The sequence below is a fragment of the Callorhinus ursinus genome, unplaced genomic scaffold (assembly GCF_003265705.2).
Source record: "Callorhinus ursinus isolate GAN/ISIS: 27379988/994484 unplaced genomic scaffold, GSC_fseal_2.0 scaffold5, whole genome shotgun sequence".
Lineage (NCBI taxonomy): Eukaryota > Metazoa > Chordata > Mammalia > Carnivora > Otariidae > Callorhinus > Callorhinus ursinus.
The window spans coordinates 80325719-80343859 of record NW_027397067.1 but is presented as its reverse complement, the minus strand read 5'-3'; the positions used below and the strand labels follow the sequence as shown (position 1 = coordinate 80343859).

Below are 18141 nucleotides of genomic sequence, written 5' to 3'. Positions count from 1 at the left end.
CGTGACTCGGGTTGGTGCACACACTGTTACAGCCACTCTAGTGGTAGTAACAACGAAGCTTTTCCTGAAGATCCGGAAGGGACCCGGCAGCCTTAGGGTAAAGAAAAAGTATCAGCTGCTGTTAAAGAAGGACCTGGTTATTTGAATTCAAAAGTGTGAGCTATCATTATCCAGATACCAAAACACAAAGACATTTTATAGACACGGATTTTAAGTTTTTAGTCTGAACAGCATCTTATACAAGTCTTTTTAATCTTTTCTGATTCTTTATCCTAGTATATGGACTCTGAATTAAAAGCTCTAGGTTTGATTGATGATAGGAGTTATTTGTGCTTCTTCTCTGTGTATTTTTTTAAGTAGTTTTGTATTTGCTTCCAAAATTCCTTTCAAAGGTGGTGTCTGAATTCCTCTTTAGTCATCGTACCAGTATTTCCCTTCCCTTGCTATAGCCTATTGAGTCTAGATATTATCTAGAAGAGTAATTAATTTCTCAGTTGGTCCTAAAGACATCTTAAAACGTTCACGGCATCTGGGGGTGCCTGGCTGGCACGGTCAGAAGAGCGTGTGGCTCTTGATCTCGGGGTCATGTTTATTTACTTAGGTAAATTTTTAGAAACCTTAAATAAAAAATTATAAAAAACATTCATGGCATCTGAATTTCAAGGGTTTTTGGGGGGTTTTGGGGGGGGTTTTTGGTCCTTAGTCTTACCAGTAATTAAAAGTAAAGAGTAAATTGAAATTTAATAGGAATTTGATATAACATTTACATTCTTTCCACTAGGAATTATGTCTTTTTTTTTTTTAAGGTTTTATTTATTTATTTGACAGAGAGAGACAGCTAGAGCAGGAACACAAGCAGGGGGAGTGGGAGAGGGAGCAGCAGGCTTCCCACCGAGCAGGGAGCCCGATGTGGGACTCGATCCCAGCACCCTGGGATCGTGACCCGAGCCGAAGGCAGACGCTTAACAACTGAGCCACCCAGGCGCCCCCCCACTAGGAATTATGTCTTAACTGTTTACGTGAGGATCCTTCTGACCTGCCATTGGCTCCTGCCCGTGCATAGGTGTTCCAGGCTTTTCCGTTGCATCTGTGTTTGGTTTGTATGAACAGATTTCCAGGGAGATTTAAACATGCATTTCATAAAAATTAGTCCTCTGCACCTACATATGGCTTCACACATCATTTTTACGTGTCTTACCTTATTTGACTTCATGGCAGTTCTTAAGAATGAGTTGTTATTGCTCTTTTCACTGAAGGAGCCTGAGGCCCAGAACAGCCCTATGACTTGCCCTGGATTGTGCAGCTGGCAGGGAAGCCCCTGGGCCCCTTTCTCCTGCCCCCAAGACCAGTGTTCCTTCTTGCCCGTCAGCCTCAGGGTGCCCCCACCCCAGTCTCCTGGATTTCCCCTCGAACTGTTCTCCTCCCCTCACTTGTTCTACCTGTAAAGAGATGCCTCTCAACATGTCCGTCATCCATGCATTTACTCTTAACGATCAGAGCCCACGCGGAAACCCTCAAACTTACCCTAGTAGCCACCAGAACCCTTCCCTTCAGTTATCTTTCTGTGACCAGTTTTGTTTTCTCTGCAGCTGTTCTTCCTTCCCCTTCACTGAATTTTGTCTCCAGGGTTATTATCCCTAAAAACAGGAGGGGAGAGTGGAGCAGCCATGAAGGTCTTCCTTTCCCTCTGGGCAGCTAAGGGCCGGTGGCTGCACGTGGCTCCCCTCGACTTCAGTTCACCGACGGACAGGGGACTGTGGCTGGATGGAGGGATGCAGGACACAAATGGAGATACACTGGCTTCGTTCCAGTTACAAATGAACATGCATCTACAGCCTAGCTGGGAGGGAAGCAAAAGCACTGTGTGCTCAGGCCATCAGTGCTTGGCTGAGAGTTCAGCACTGGGAAGCCAACAGCCTCTCTCTGCTCCTCTTTCTCCCTCTAAGCCCCAAATCTGCATTTTAGCAATACCCTTTGCATTATAATTTTAGTGATTGCTCTAGAGATTACAATATGCATGTAACTTTTCCCCATCTACTTAGAGTTAACAGCTGTGCTGTGCTTACAGTGTCAGGTTCTTGCAGCTGAGAAGGTCCGTTTGCCACCACCTCAGTCCTTTATGCTCTCGATGTCATATAGGTCACATTTGTATATGTTAGTAACCTCACAAAATAAGATTTTTTGTGTGTTTTTTTATTTTAAGATTTTTTTTTTTTTAATTTATTTGACAGAGAGAGAGAGAGCTAGAGAGGGAACACAAATGGGGTGTGGGAGAAGGAGAAGCAGGCTCCCGGCTAAGCAGGGAAGGAGGGGGCCCAATGCGGGGCTCGATCCCAGGACCCTGGTTTCATGACCTGAGCCAAAGGCAGACGCTTAACAACTGAGCCACCCAGGCGCCCCTTTTTGTGTGTTTTAAATAGTACTTTATGGAAAGTAAAAAAAAACAATCTTTCATATTTAACCCCTCACAGTGTTCTTCATTCTTTCCTAAAGAGGCTTTTTCTGCTGTTTTCCCATTCACCCAGAGAACTTCTTGAGCATTTTCTGTGTTCGTCTGTTGGTGATGAATTCCATCACTTTTTTGGGGTTCTTATCTGAAAATTAATGGAACTTAATTTCACTAGGACAGAGTTCCGACTTGATGGTAGTGCTGTTATTTTTTTTCTTCCGGCACTTTAAAGCTGTTCTTCCACTGACGTCTGTTATTTCTAATAAGAAGTCCTTGGCCTTTTAAATCATTGTTCCTCTGTCCGTGCTTTGTCATTTTTTACTGGCTGCTTGCATGGTTTTTCTCTTTGTCTTTGGATGTTAGCCGTTTAGCTCGGATGTGCTGGGTGTGGTTTTCTTTGTATTGATCATACCTGGGGTTCACTGACCCTCCTGAATCTGTAAATGTATGACTTTCACAGTTATCTGCTCAGGTATTTTTTCTGCTCCATTTTATCGCTTCTAAAATTCCAGTTCCATGTATGTTAAGCCTTTTGATAGTGTCCTTCACATCCCAGGGACCCTGTTCTTTTTCTTTGTACCCTCTGGTCTTTTTCTCCAAGTCCTTCAGATTGGATAATTTTCATTGATTTGTCCTCAGGTTCCCTGTTTTGTCATCTCCATCCTACCAGTCATCTGATCCTGTGGAGATTTTATTTCAGATACTGTATTTTTCATTATCGAATTTTCATTTGGCTCTTTCTTAAAGTATCTATTTCTTTGCTAACATTTCTTATCTTTCCATTAATTATGAAGAGATTTTCCTTTATGTCCTTGAATATAAATAGCTCTTTCAAGCCCCTGCCTGCTAATTCCAACTTCTGAGCCATCTTTGGAGTCGCCTCCTTTACATTGTTTTTTCCTCACGAGAATGGATCACGTTTTCATGTTTATTTGTATATCGAGTAATTTTAAATTACGAAGTGGACATTGTGAATGATAGATTGCAAAAACTCTGGATTCAGTTAGATTCCTCTGAAGAATGGTTTGTTTGTTTTAGCAGGCAATTAACTTGGCTGGTCTCAAATCACAGATTCTCTCCTCATGCTGTGAGCAGTAGCCCACATCTCAATTCAGTTCTCTTCGCCTTAGCTGGGCTGCTTGGAGCCTGTCCTGTGTGTGCATGGTTCCAGGTTCAGCTAGGGTTTTGGGCAGATTTTAGAAGACTAGGGTCTGCTGTCTGGCGAATGGCCATTAAAAAACAGGGTCTCATCCAGGGCCCCTCGCCCTCAGTGCCAGCCCCACATCAGAGTCCAGCTGCTGTGGGTTGCTCTCCTCTACGGTCACAGGGTTGCTTCTTATGTCATTGTCCATAGTTGCTATCTGCAAGAGGGTTCATCAAAAAGTTGCTATGCAGACTTGCCAGGAATAGAAAGAGGTCACTATTTTTAAAGAAAGATTTTAGTAGAAATCACATTTTTTAAAAATAATTTTGAGATGGGCAGCGCCACCACCATACAAAAGTGCATTATTTCCTACAGTTTGAGATACATGAAGAGAAATGCAGTTTTGATGCATTCATGAACTAGACATCCAGTCTGCTCTGCCTATTTGTAAGAGAAAAAGAGCAGAGGCATACGCTGTAACCCTATGGCTTTGCATTTAGCCACAGGTCAGCCACTGAGTGATATGCCATCCATGACTGGATCTCAGGGCTCCAGACTTGTTTTCTGCAAAGATATCAGGCGGGGTTTTTTGTTAAAAGGTCAGTTCCATTCCTTTGTGGTGAGGCAATGTTGGGTAATTATAAGAGATCATGTTTCAAAACTGGTATTCCCGTGAACTTGCCAAAACGAGCTCTTTCTCTTTTGGCTTATTTCCCTCCCAATTTCTTGCTGCTCTTTCTCCGGATGTTTTCCAGATTCACCTAAGTAGCCTATCAACCCAGGCTGATTTTGTGATGCTTAGGTGATTAAAGTCCACTCTTTTTTTTTTTTTTTGAAAGATTTTATTTATTTGACAGAGAGATAGAGAACACAAGTAGGCAGAAGGGGAGGGAGAAGCAGGCTCCCCGCTGAGCAGGGAGCCCACCACGGGGCTCGATCCCAGGACCCTGGGATCATGATCTGAGCTGAAGGCAGCTGCTTAACCGACTCAGCTACCCAGGCGCCCCTAAAGTCCAATCTTTAAGAAAACGTTATTCGAGCAAAGAGTATTTCTTATATTTAAAAGAAGAAATGGTTTGTAGTTTCAGAGAGAAGAACAGTAGTGCATTGCTCACAGGGGAAACGCCAGAAATTAGAGAAAACCTTTCTTTCCTGGTGGTAAAAGATGAGGCAAAAGTACGGAGCTAACTAATATTTACTTCAAAGCTTTACTGGTTTTTTCCCATATACTTTATTTCCCACCCTAACAATGGGTAGGGTAGACAGTATTATTCTCATTTCTGAATGAGTGAACACGTTGAAAGAGGCAAGGAGGCCTGCCCCACAGAAGCCAGCAGATGTGCGATTTCTAGCTTGTTGCCCACAGCTTGGATGGCTCAATTATCAGCCACTCAGGACCGATTGCCCTTTTCCACTCTAAAGCTGGTCTGTGTTGAAGATTTGTTTTTGCATCTTAGCTCAGTGCTGGAAACGAGGAACCTATTAGACCCCTTTCTTACTCTCCATGAAAATACCTTAGAAGTGAAATCACACTTTGTCGCTCCAGAACGGAAATTTCATCAGACCTCTCCATGCTAGCTGGTGGAGGGCGTGAGAGCGGGTTTCCCTGGAAGCACTGCAGGCCCAGAGAGCAGTCAGCGGCCCCACACGCTCTGTGTCCTTGTCCTCTGGATCGATGACTTTGATGACTGTGTTGATGTGGGGGAAGTAAGGAAAAAAAAAGAAACACCGTGTAAAGCCCTGCTTTCCCCTTCACACATCTCACTAGATGGGACTGGTGGGTGACCAGAGGCAGGATGGCCACGTGTCCTACCTTCTGTACAGGACCAGCCCGAGCTTTCCCTGGTTCATCTACTTTGAAGTTTGAGCCCTAGAAACCGCCATTCCCCAGAGAAACCATGGCGGCTCGTTGCCAGCTCACATCGGGCAGCCAGACTCTTTCACATGGAATGTATTGCTACTAAAAATATTTGCAGTTTGGGAAAGTATGTTTAAATTTGACCTCCTTGACCCTCTGCACATTCTAGTTTATTGCTCTGGGTTCTGCAGCAGCTCTAAAGAGAAAAGTTCAGAAATGTCTCCATGTGTACTTGTACTCCCATCTATGGAATAGCCCTCCCATTGTAAAAACAGATCTTTTATGAGTTATTTATACTCTTGACTGCTCTGAGCAACAAATGATGGTTTCTCAGAAGCATTTTGACATGTTATCTTTGGTATGAGAACCAAGTACTGAGATCATAGTACTCCCATCCCCGTTACCACTGTTCTGCCAGGGGCGCAACTGGCAGGTTTGGGGAAAGAGAGACCTCGGTGCCTGTCGTGTGCACACGCTGTAAACCGACAGGGAAGCAGGGTCCGAGCGGGACAGCGGCAGGACTCAGACAGTCTAACCCCACAAAGAGCGAAGTGGTGTATGTGCTTGTGTGATAGAAGGGCTGCCCTGAAGGATTCAGACAGTCGATTCAGTAGGTCAGAGAGCAGGGGAGAGGGTCTCCTGTGGCAGGGACCTCACGGGATCTTTGGAGCTTTTCATGGGGAACAGTAACCTTAAGACCAGGGAGACCCATTTCACAGAACAATCCATATGACATCAACTGCCTTAATGGGACCTATTTAAAATGCAGTTCCCATTGCACTAAAGAATATGTCGTTGCACTTGGCCTTCTCAGAGCTTGCCTGTTTTTCAGTTATTTGAAGAAGTTGAAAAAAAGGACAAATTTCTTGATTTTTTTTGACCTGATTTTTATGGATTTTTCAGTTGTTAAAACGATGTTTGGAAATTCAGATTCAGGGTCTATTATTTAGGGCCCTGCATGAGAGAAGCGTGCAGAAAAACTAACCAGGACCAGCTCCTCTCTCAGGCCAGTGATCTCAGCCTGGACTCCTGCACCCAGTGTGTCCATCTCAAAGAAAATGGCCTGCAGTCCTTCCCTGTTGACAGTGCAGTAGGCTTGGTGTCGGCTCTTGTTGGCCACTCAGCTGGTTGACCCTGCTGGTTGTGGCTTCACTCCCCGATTGCCTGTCATGGTTAATGCACACGGCAGTGCTCCGGCATCCGCACTAACTCTGCGTGAGAGAGTGGGTTGTCGGGTCGCAGCTCAGCCCAGTGGGAGCACAAGGCAAGCCGACGGTGCACTGTGACTGGAGTCCCCATCCTCAGCCCCAGGGCTCGGTCCCCAGCAGCGCTGGCTCGGCGCGCCCCTGGCCAGTCTGGAGCATGACACTGATTCTTGGTCTTGTCTGGAGCTTGTCAAGGTGCCGTGTTCCTTTCTAAGCTGGGATCGTCCAGCTGGAGTGTGAAGAAAACCAAAATCATATTTTCAGGAGGGAGTAGAATCTTTTGGCTGAAAGCTTTCCTCTTAAAGCGCTAATGTCATCACTGAGGAAAACATTGCCGTGCCTTTAAAAGAAAAAAAAAGAACTACCCTTGCATCTGTAGTAACAGTTTGCTGACTCAGAGCAATTATGAAGTGGATTTGTCCGTCCTTCCCTGACTTAAAGGTGATTGCAGGAGTTAGCTTGTGTGAGAAACCGCCCGCTCCAGCCCCCAGGCAGGCAGGAATGTCTTTCTGAAACAGTTGAGCAAATTCCCAGATTAGAAAGGGTCTGCTGCAGCTGACCTCACTCTTTCATGAGTAATTCTGGCTGGTTATTGACGGCGCTCCACCCGGAGGCTCGAAACCGTGAATGAGCGTCATTCTCAGAGGCCGAGCAGGGGCTGGCGGCGTGCAGCAGAGAGCCGCGGCCGCGGTGAGGCCCAGGGGCGCGGGGACCTGGCGCCTGCCGAGCCCCCCAGGGTCCTGCGGCCCGGGGAGCTGGCGGGGGCCCGCTCCGGCTGCGTTCTAGCTGGTGGGCGGCATGGCAGGCGGCCAAGGCTAAGGAGGTGCGCAGCCGTGCCCGAGGAGCGGTGGCCGCGGGCAGGGCGGCAGGTAGCCTCTGCCGGGCTGCGGTGAGCGGCGGCCGGCTGCCTGCGTCCTCATTTTCCGGGTGAGATAAAGCACTGGCCAGGCTGAAAGTTCGGGAGACGGTAGTGAGCGGGGTAGGGAGATTATTGGCCAGATTGCGAATTTGTCACCCTGCGTGCTGCTGTGGTCACAGGACCTGGGGGTCTGTGTGCGTGTGAGGAGCCCGTCCCGGCGCTTGGCCGTGCTTGACGAAGCCTTGCCTGGGATTTCTCAGGGCAGTTCTGTTCTGCTCAAAATAAACTTGGTGTACAAACATCTCCCCCGCCACCTCCTCCCCTCGGCTCATCTTTGATTTTCTGCAAGCTCTCCTAGTCTTCCCAGCTGTCCCTTTCTCACCTACGGCTGTGCTGAAAACCGACTTGCCGTTGGGACCGAGGCTATTCTAGAGTCATCCTGTGCAGAGTTCAGAAACCTGATCCGATCTCCCTTTCCTTATTGTTTTCCTCTAGCTAGCTGGCTGGTGCTGCTCAGATAAGCCCGGGTGGGGTCTGGTGTGTGCTCGCTCACTCTGGCTGTCAGCTCCCCTTAAACCGTGTATTGTCTCTCTAGCACAATCCTGGAGGAGGAGAAGGTTCAGCAAGAAGAACGGATGAGGATGGAGTCCAGAAGACAGGTCACAGTGTCCTGGGACTCCGGAGGGTCCGACGAAGCGCCACCCAAGGTAGCAAAGGCCCCTACCCCCATTTGGCATTACTCCTGCTGACTCTCGAGGTGGATGGTGTAGGCAGCTGCTGTGTGTGGGGAGATGGCCAAGCATCAGGTGGTTCTAGGAATCGTCCTTACAGCGCCACTGCTCCTGCTCGTTTGCCCTGCATGTTACCCTCACGTGCACTCCCTTCCTAATTTGCATTTCAGCTGTAGGCCGGTGTCAGATTAGATGTGGTCTTAAAAGCCTCTCCCTTGGCTCCCCACCCCCCATCCTCAGACTCCAGTGAGCACACCAGGTGTGGAGGAGGGTTTTCCTTTGTTGCTTGTCAGGGACCTTGCTAAGGATGGAGTCGGGATGAAAACCTCAGATGGACTAAAACCAGCCACCTGAATGCTTTACATTTTGCTCTATTTTAAATTGAGTCAAATTGCACCTAACCCCGTTCCTTTAGGGTAGGGTTTGGGTGAGAGCCTTATGCATTCCCTGCCTGCTGTCCGTGGCTGGCTTCTAGGTTTGGGGACTGGAGGCACATTGCATTCGCGTGTTAAGATCTGCGGGCAGCATCTCCAGGCCTTGCCTGTCCACCGTCTCCAAACCCTCAACCTCTGGGGGGTGGCCAGAGCCTTCCCCCGTTGCCCAGCCGCACTGTGGCTGAGGTTTTGGACATAGTTGGCCGTTAAACACTCCCATGAGATTAAGAATTCTTTATACACCTTTTGCTTTTGACAGAATGGTATTTTTACACAGTGGCTTACTTGCCGTGAATAATCCAGTTTAGAACATTTTCTGGAATATAAATAGATAATAGGCTTTACCTACTAAATGAGCTAGAAATATATTAAGCTGACAATTCTTCATTTTCTTTTTGAAAAATGTTCAGAGGCCCATTAGCACAAAGTACGATTTAAATACTGTACCTATTTTTTTTATGATGCCTGAAAGCTTGTATCTTCTTGGTATTTTCAACTGTGTAACGGTAAACGTTATCACACATTTAAGGTGACTACAGGTGACTGACACAATTCTTCAGAATTTTAGAGGTGAAGGGTTCCCTAGTCCAGCCTCCTGAACAAGTAGAAAAACTGAGGCCCAGAGGAGGCAGGCCACACCATCTGTCAACTGGTGTTCCTTTGAGTGAGTTAGTGACAAAACCAGTACGCTTCTGTGTCTCCTGGTTTAACAACAACCACAAACCCTTAGTTACCCACAGAAAAACAGAGAACTGAGAGCCCCTCATCCCAACATGTCCGGCCCTTCCCTTGGTATATACACGTTTGCCTGTTTCTTAACTCGGGAGCAACGGGACAGTGGTCTGGGCCTGGGAGGTGGGAGAGTCTCGAAGCTCGACCTCGGGCCTAGGGGCCAAGTGGATCTCTTCAGAGGGCCTCTGATGACTGGGCAGTCCCCCTGCCTGTTGCCAGCCTCACTCTCCTCGCTGTGCAACAAGCGTGTTAACATCCCTACCCCTCGGGGGTGCGGTGCAGGCCGCGGGAGGTCCTGCGTCTGCGGCCCTTGAGGGAGTCAGGGAGGCGTCAGGCGCTATACACACTTGGTGGTGAGCGCCACACCTTGCAGCATCCCCCAAGCCCACAGAATTAAAGAACTTCGTCCATCTCCGCGTTCTCCTATATCCCAGTCTGTAGGATGTTTAATCATTTTCATTTGGCTAAATTTTAGATGCTATAGTATGAGGTTAGGCTTTTTCTGTTTTAGAATACAAAGACATTTTTTCCTGGTTTTGAGACCTTTTTCAAAGTGCCTGTTTTGAGACTCTTCTCTATAATTGGAGATTGTTCTGCCCTTTACAGTGGGTCAGCAGACTAGCCCATTGCCTACTTTTGTGATTAGAGTTTTATCGGAATGGATTGCATGCTTCGTTTGTGTCTTGTCCCTGGCTGGTTTCAGGCTGCAGCAGGGTCAGACACTCAGTCAGAGCATGGCTGCACAGATTAAAATATTCACTCTTTGACACCTGGAGGAGAAGGTTGACAACCTGTGGATTACGTTTTCATGGCTAGAAAATCATCTGCACTAGTGTAAATGTACAGATGCTTGATGAACATAAACAGATACACTAATTATTTGGCTCCCTTGCCAATCAGAACCAGGTCTGGGTGCGGTTTTTCCCTTCTCTATGGTAGAATCAGACTCTGCTCAGATGGGCCCTGTATTTGACCCAGCTACAAGTAAGTCCTGGTCTCCAGGATGCTGGCCCAGTGTTGCATCCTGCAGTTTCCTCCACCCTGTGAACTGGGAACTCTGGAGCTTCGTCAGTCTTCATAGTGCTCACTGTGCTGTCTTTGGACAGCAAATTCCACTTCATTCTCTTCGGTTTACATAGGATTTTGGCTTTTGTAGATGAATGTTGTGTACTAATAAAATTTGTAATGTAGCCTAGTTAGTTTTTTAAAGTGAAATATTTTTCTCTCCCACATTGAAGATTCAAAATTAAAAACTTAGTCTGCCTCCGGCTCAGCTCACGATCCCAGGGTCTTGGGCTCGAGCCCCACATGGAGCTCCCTGCCCAGTGGGGAGCCTGCTTCTCCCTCTGCCACTGCCCCTGCTCGTGTTCCCTCTCTCTCTCTCTCTCTCTGTTTCTCAAATAAATAAATGAAATCTTTAAAAAAATTTAAAGTCTTAGTTATAAGAATTAATGGCAAAAGCACTATAACTGCAAAGCTAATTATTAAAAACCTGTTACCAGTTTCTTCATCGGTACTTAATACCAATTTTTTCAAACAATAATAATCTTCAGAGAAGTTTGCCCATGAGGAGTGCAGCCTGGGTTCATTTCATTGCTGCAAGTTGTCCTGCACGTCCCCATCGGATCAGTGGAGAGCCTCTGGCTAAAAATATCCTTTTCGGCAGTTTTGAAAATATATTTCTTGGACCTCCGGGTCCCCAAGACCACTTCAGAGTGCCGTGAGAGCAAAATCCATTTCATAATAATGTCCATGTGTCATTGGCCTCATCTGTTCTGCTGGCATTTGCAGACCTGTTGCAGACGTAACAGTGAACGAAGCCGTGGTCACCTTGGCACATGCCAGGGCAATGGTGCCATACCGTGCTGGTCATCACTCTATTCGCCACCGTGCTCACGCAAGAAAGAGACGCCAGGGTGCTAAAGAATGACCTTGATGAAGCAGTCACAGGCCTTCTGTGGGAGGAAACAGCAAGCACAAGGAAGACGCTGTGTGGCTAAGTTGTGGAACTAACCACTTTTCTCATGGAAAACCAGTTTTTCTCGAAAGTAGAGTGGGCAGACACTGTGGTTGTTCAGAGTTGTGCATTTGGCAGACATTTTCTCAAAAAAGAAAGAAGTGAGACTGTGTCATTAAGGAGAGCAACTGATAGCTTGTTGCCATGGATAAAATTTTAGTTTTTAAGCAAAAATTAGAATTCTGAAAAACATCCATCACCATGACTTTGACAGTGTCCCAACTCTGAGACTTTTCTGATGAGCTCAGAGTGACATTAACAAATGTGATTTTTCCATGTGTCTACTGAAATGAGTCGGCGTTGTGCAGGTCTACGTACCGCAGCCACTCGTATTCTCCAGATGATCGCTGCAGGACGCCACAGAATCACACGTAGGTAGAGGATCCATTCACAGTACAAGACGGAGTCACGGATCTTAATGTCATAGACAGTGACGCCGTTTCACATTCCACACTGCAAATCAAGAAACCACCACTTTCTGAGTTGGGGTGTAATATCAGAAACAATGCCCACAACTGTGCCGAGAAACTGTTAGACTCCTGCCTTCCCATCTGTACGGCTGTGTGAGGCTGGATTTTCTCCATGTGCTGCAGTGCAACAGCACAGCACGGTCGACGGAGCGGAAGCCCGTGGGAGAACGGGCGGCCTCCTGCTAGGCCTGACGTCACAGGAAGTGCATACACGCACGTGACAGGGGCCACTCCGCTCACTGAATTTTTTTAAACATGTAATTAGTTTGTATTTTTAAGTGTTTTAATTTTAATAATGTGAATATTGGTAGATAATATTCCAGCTAAAGCCCTTGGAGTCCTCAGTAATTTTTGAAAATATAAAGCGGTCCTGAAAATAAAGCGTTTCAAAGTGGCTGCCTCAGAAGCGTTTCTCAGCCCTAACAGGACCCAGCACTCCACTTCTGTAAGAAGTGTTTTGTGATATCCCGCGCTAGCCCTCAGGTAAAATACACAGGGAGTAAAATGACTTCCTAATTTCAAAATGCCAGTTCTTCGACTGCTAACTGCACAAGAAAGCTAAAACGCAAGGCACACACCTGTGGGAGACGCTCAGGTGGGATCGCACCCACAGGAGTGGAGAGGTGGCCAGGTGCTGGCGCCTGCGTGTGGGCACGCCGCAGGGACACAGCTACAAATGCGCAGCCCATGGCCACAGCGGAGTGTGAATTTCACTGGTCGTGTGATACGATTTTCTAGAATCTTGGTAAAGTTCAAACAAAACAAAGTAACATTGTCCGTCAGTATACACAGGAGTTGCTGTTCCAGGAGGTTCAGTGTCTTCGTGTCATTGGCCTCGTCTGTTCTGCTGGCATTTGCAGTGTTACTTGGGTTCGGGTTACGGGACTTCGTTGTTGATTACCTCCGTAAGTTGGAGCGGGGCGTCTGAGAGGAGAACGGGCCCCGGCGTTCCGACCCTGGGCGCCGGTGGCCGCGCTCAGCAGCCGCGCCCTCTCAGATCCTCTCAGCACCTGGCAGCAGGACCACCGCCTGACTCAGAATCGCCGGTTGGGGTGGGTCTGGTTTTCCTTCTCTTCCTCCTCACTCGGCAGGACTTCCACAGACACTCCCTCAGCTCCATCATTTGCTTTATAAAAAAATCGTACAACCGAAGTTTGCGTCTTTGAGAAGGAGGGAGTGACACCCTGAATCGTAATACTTAGCAAGTGACGCGCTGGGGCACTTGTGCGGAAGCCATCTACAGAGAACCTGACGTGTTGTTCCATCTTCACGAGAGCCCTGTCCCCATTGCCCCATTGAGGACGTGGAGGCACAGAGGGGAGCAGCCCCGACCACAAACCCTGGCCCTCGGGTCCCGAGCCTGCCCCCGCCTGCCATGCCAGCTCCCTGTTGGACGGTGCGTGTGCACGCTCCACAGCCGCTGGTTAGCAGAATTTGGTTTTGTGGTACTCTTGGTGCGATCGTTTTGTCTGCTCTAAAGCTTGTTTTCATCTTCCTGTTTTACTTTGAAATGGAACCCTGCACGTGCTCTTTTGCTATCCACTGAAGTCGGAGTCCCTCAGGAATGTTGTATGGAGATTTTTCCAGTCTCTGGTCAATTCCTTTCGTTTCTTCCTTTTTATTTGTCAAGTCCAAGTGTGCCGGTCATCGAGCAGCATCCCCACGTAGCAGGTTTCGGAGCGAGCGGTTCCACCGGTATGGACCGTGCAGCCTGTTCACGTTGCCTGACCTCTCTCCAAGCCTCGGTTTCATCCTCTGTAGGGTGATGATATTCCTGGGGGCATGCTGTTCAGCTTGTCACATCGTGTGGGAAGCATCTAGCTCTGTGCACGTAGGCCATGCTGAGTGAAAGTTTATTTGTGCCGGCGTTACTTACATGCCACCTCCAGAATCTAAGCCAGGGGACACAACTGTACGGCCGTCAGTGTGTTTACTGTCCGAATCCTTGACGCTGCATCCTTCCATGCTTGGACTACGGGAGGCCTTTCCCAGAGCACCACGCCATGCTTACGTGTTAACACATTGCTTTACAACGAGTGCTGCCTCTCCAGTGTCCTACAACGGAAATAGTCGACCTTTGTTGTTTGTTGTTTTTCTTTACCTCTGTTAACCGCTTGTTCAAATGAAACCTTTAAAAAATATAAATCTGAAGGGTAGTCCCTTGGGCTTCATGGAACATACTTCGGAAATTGCCACCCTAGAACACAGGGTAAAGCCTATGACACCCCCTTGATGTCCCTTTCCTGTTTCCAGGGGTCTTCGGGATCCATCCTGATATTTGGGTAAGTTTGGGGTGAATCGCATCTGGGCCACTGAAGTTCGGCTAAAGGGATGAAGGCACATTTTCCAGCCTCAGAGGTGGAGCAGGCCTGTGGTAGTAGGGCTAGAGCAGATAGAGGCAGCTGCGTTCCGAGACAGGATTGGAAATGCACCACTGAGGAGAGCAGAGTACTGGGGTGTCACATCAGATGGGAGAAAACAAGAGACTTCAGTCACTCTCCATAGAAGAGTCAAAGGACGGGCAGTGGAGACAGTGTGAGCAGAGCGGTGGGGTAGTGAGGCTCCTCCTGGACACCCAGACTTCCTCAGAACTTAATTCGAGCAAAGCATGTGTTCCTCCAGGACCGTGTGCGTCCATGGGAAGAGACAGGGGCTCTGAGGTGTTTCTTTCCTCCCCTGGGCTTGCTGGCACCTAAATCTGTCTCCTTTTATTCTGGACTTCATTTGGCTGGAGAACAGTGGGTTTCTGCTCTGTTAAATCCGTCAGATTTAGAAAATTTTGTGGACTTAACTTCTGTTTCAGACTAAACCATTCTTTTGCTGTGAACTTTAAATTCATGTAGGTCGCAAACAGATTGAGAATTTTAGACTGGGAGTGACTTCCCAGTCCACGTAGCTCAACTCCTGTCTGATAGACGCAGAAACCAGTCGGCTACCCACTTGCCCGGTCACAGGGCCAGGAAGCCACAGAGCCAAATGAACTCCCTGCTCCGAAAGCCTCCCGATTTGCATTTCCTTGGTGCCGGAAGGTGTCACGCATCTTGTTGGCCAGTGATAGATCTCCCTCAGATCCGCTCAAGTCCTTTGCCCACTGTTTATTCAGATTATTTATCATTTTATTGTTGAGCTCCAAGAGTTCTTTGTCTATTCTGGATATGATTCTCTCATACATACCTGACATGCAAATGTTTTCTTCTGTTCTGTGGGTTGTCTCTTTCTTGGTGGTGCCATTTGCAGCACAGAAGCTTTTAATTTGGATGATGTGCAATTTATCTTTTTTGTTCTCTCTTATTGATTGAGCTTTTCGTGTCCTGTCTACGAAACCATTGCCTACCCAGAGTTACAAAGACTTGCCTGTTCTCTTAAGAGTTTTATAGTTTTACCTCTTACGTTTAGATCTGTGATCCATTTTGAGTTAATCTGTGTGTGTGTTGTGGGGAAGGGGTCCGGCTTCGTGTTTTCACATGGGGATCCCCTGCTGTTGCGGACGTTTGTGGGAAAGACTGTTTTCCCCACTGAAGTGTCTGGATGCTCTTTATCATTCTTTCCAACTAAAGTCTTTTAAAAGAAATGCCTTTTTCTGTTATTTTCAGTAAAACATAGATTTAACAAAATTTTCAAAATACTCATTCCTATGATGCTCTGTTGTTGTGTTCACAGCCCAGCAGACCCGGTTACCCGAGTCCAAGGTCCAGTGAAGGATTTTATCCCAGCCCACAGCACATGGTACAAACCAATCATTACCAGGTATGGAGGCATTACAAACATAAGACATCTTTTATTCTTCATGCTTGGGGGTGGAGAGGGACACTGTAAATTTTATATTCTTTATTTCTGTATGTAGGAGTGTGATTTCGCAAGCAGAAAGCTAAGAGAGTAATCAACCTAATAATTGTCTAAGCGGCTGTTGGGCCTTAAAGCAGCTGGGCAGGTGCCCTGCCCCACGTTCTCTACTCCATTCCTTTCCTCCATTCGGGTGATGTGTGGGGCAAATCCGGTGGCTCTTTCTATATGCAGAGGTAGTAATGAACTGGGTGGTGTTTCTGGAAGGCAAGAGTAACATTCAAATTTGCCTTAAAAACCAGACAAGATGCCATCTTGGACAGGTGTGGATAGAGTATCAGACTTACAGGCAAATATCTTATACAAATTAGGAAAGACAGTCCTTGAAACAAAAGGGCCAGAAGCAAAGTCAATCATGTTTTGGTCTTGAAGGGAGAGTATTTGTAAATGCACAGATGTTTGTTCTGACAGACATGTACACCCGTGTCCGCCACACCACACCAAGACAGAGAACATGTCTGTCACCCTGGAAGGAGCCCTCCCCTCCCAGTCAGTCGCCTGCTGCCCGGGCACAGCCATTCTCCGACCGTTGCCAGCGATTGGTGTTGCGTGTTTTGGACTTTGAGATAAATGGATCAGACAGGGTGTCCTCTTGCGTGCTCAGCTGCTTGTACTTGTGTGGTGTCTTCAAGTATTCACAACTTTCCAATGCTGAGGAGTACTCCACTGTGTGGCTCTACCACAGATTGTGAACCCATAGTCATGTTATTTGGAGAATAGGTCAGATCACTTCTAGGAAGGAAAATCACTTCTGGTAATTTGTGTCGGCTGTGGCTCTTTTGTAGCCGCGCCCTTTGGTGTTACTGACTGATTCTCGCAGCTGACTGACTAGGTCGGTTATGATAACCAGCCCTGAGTGGAAAGCACTTCACTGAAGAATAAGTCACACACAGAACAAGCAATGGGTAGTCCTTGGGTCTTTGTCCGGAGAGGGAGAAGCTGAAAGTTCCCTTAACTGCCATCTCCTTCAGCACATTTCTGAGGAGCAAAAAGAGAAGCACGCTTACTGGGCCTCCTTCACGGGGTTGCTGAGGGTCAAATGAAAGCATTTTTATTCCTTTACATGCCTCTCAACTGTGATTTAAATCCAGGCCTCTTGGATTAGTATGGACAAACACTCTTCGCTGTTGGCATAGGGTCCCAGGGAAAGGGTGCGGGCCGTCCTGTACTAGAAAGGATGGTAGTACATTGAGACACTGAAATTGGGTCCGTGGCAGGCTCTTCACCTGCTTTGCTGCCTCCAGATCCCACTGTACTAATTCTGAAGGGGGACCCAGGAGTATCACGTTGTTAACAGGCGCCCCCAGGTGATGCTGCATGACTGAGAACCCTGTTTTGGGAGACACTGTTCTGAGACCCCCCTTGCCTGGAGGAGGCGTGAATCCCTGGGCCCTCCAGACCTGTTTAGAGAAGGCGCAAGAGCATCTGCTGATAAGACAGAACGCAGGCCTCCGCAGGCCCTCGCCCCACACCCAGGGCACACTGGCCTATGCCACTTCTACCACCTGGGGCCTGGTGCATGTTCGTGTGTGGCTGCCTCCCCGCCCCCCTCCCCAGAGGGGAAGCCCGTGAGGACAGCGGGCTTATCTTTACTTTAAGTGCCTGGAACATTGTGTAGAACAGAGTAAGGATGCAGTGGATACATTAAAGCATTCATATTTTCATCAAGCAAAGGAACGATTAAGCTTTCCTGGGCCCCAAGTTTCCTTATCTTGTAATTGAGACGGCTATAGGACATTGCCTGGTGTTATTTCATGTTCCTTCTTAGCCGAAAATGCTCAGCAATCCTGTCACACGGTTGGTGTTATGTAGAAAACTGCCACAGAACATTTGAAATCTCCTTGTTGTGCAAATTCCTAAAAGTTGTTTGGTAGTAACGTATCCCTTCTGACCAAAAATAGTAGTGATGTGACATTTCATGTTTAGTAGAATTTTTTATTGAAATACTTTGATTCTAGTAAACTGTGAGAATGATCTGTGCATATTTTTTGAAAGTTTATTAGTTATATATTGTCAGTTCGCAATTTTGGCATAAATCAGTGCCTAGAGGCCTAACAAATGCACGAAGTCTTTGTTGAAGAATGTGTTGATGTTTGGAAGTACTGGATTTGGCGGTGCCTTGTCTCACTAGAAAATTAACTGAACAACCCTGCCCCTCCAGTACTAGCCCAGTGGGTTACGCTGCCCCTCCAGTACTAGCCCAGTGGGTTACCCTGCCGCTCCGGTACTAGCCCAGTGGGTTACCCTGCCGCTCCGGTACTAGCCCAGTGGGCTACCCTGCCCCTCCGGTACTAGCCCAGTGGGCTACCCTGCCCCTCCGGTACTAGCCCAGTGGGCTACCCTGCCGCTCCAGTACTAGCCCAGTGGGCTACCCTGCCGCTCCAGTACTAGCCCAGTGG

The 18141-nt window shown here is 47.6% G+C and overlaps 1 protein-coding gene across 13 annotated transcripts in view; it reads left to right on the top strand.

Moving 5' to 3' along the window:
* The window catches only part of PTK2 (protein tyrosine kinase 2), a 254549-nt gene that overhangs the window by 208512 nt on the left and 27896 nt on the right, over window positions 1–18141 (top strand). For 12 of the 13 annotated variants that reach the window (XR_012378376.1, XM_073893261.1, XM_073893260.1 and 9 more), the window contains 2 exons: window positions 8111–8222; window positions 15560–15646. Coding sequence is in view for 12 of the 13 variants with exons in the window: in XM_073893261.1 (XP_073749362.1) it covers window positions 8111–8222; window positions 15560–15646 (199 nt within the window). In the remaining variant the exon portion in view is untranslated. Of the gene's footprint in view, window positions 1–7288; window positions 7584–8110; window positions 8223–15559; window positions 15647–18141 lie in introns of those variants that run through there. The other variant, XM_073893267.1, reaches the window with a different exon arrangement.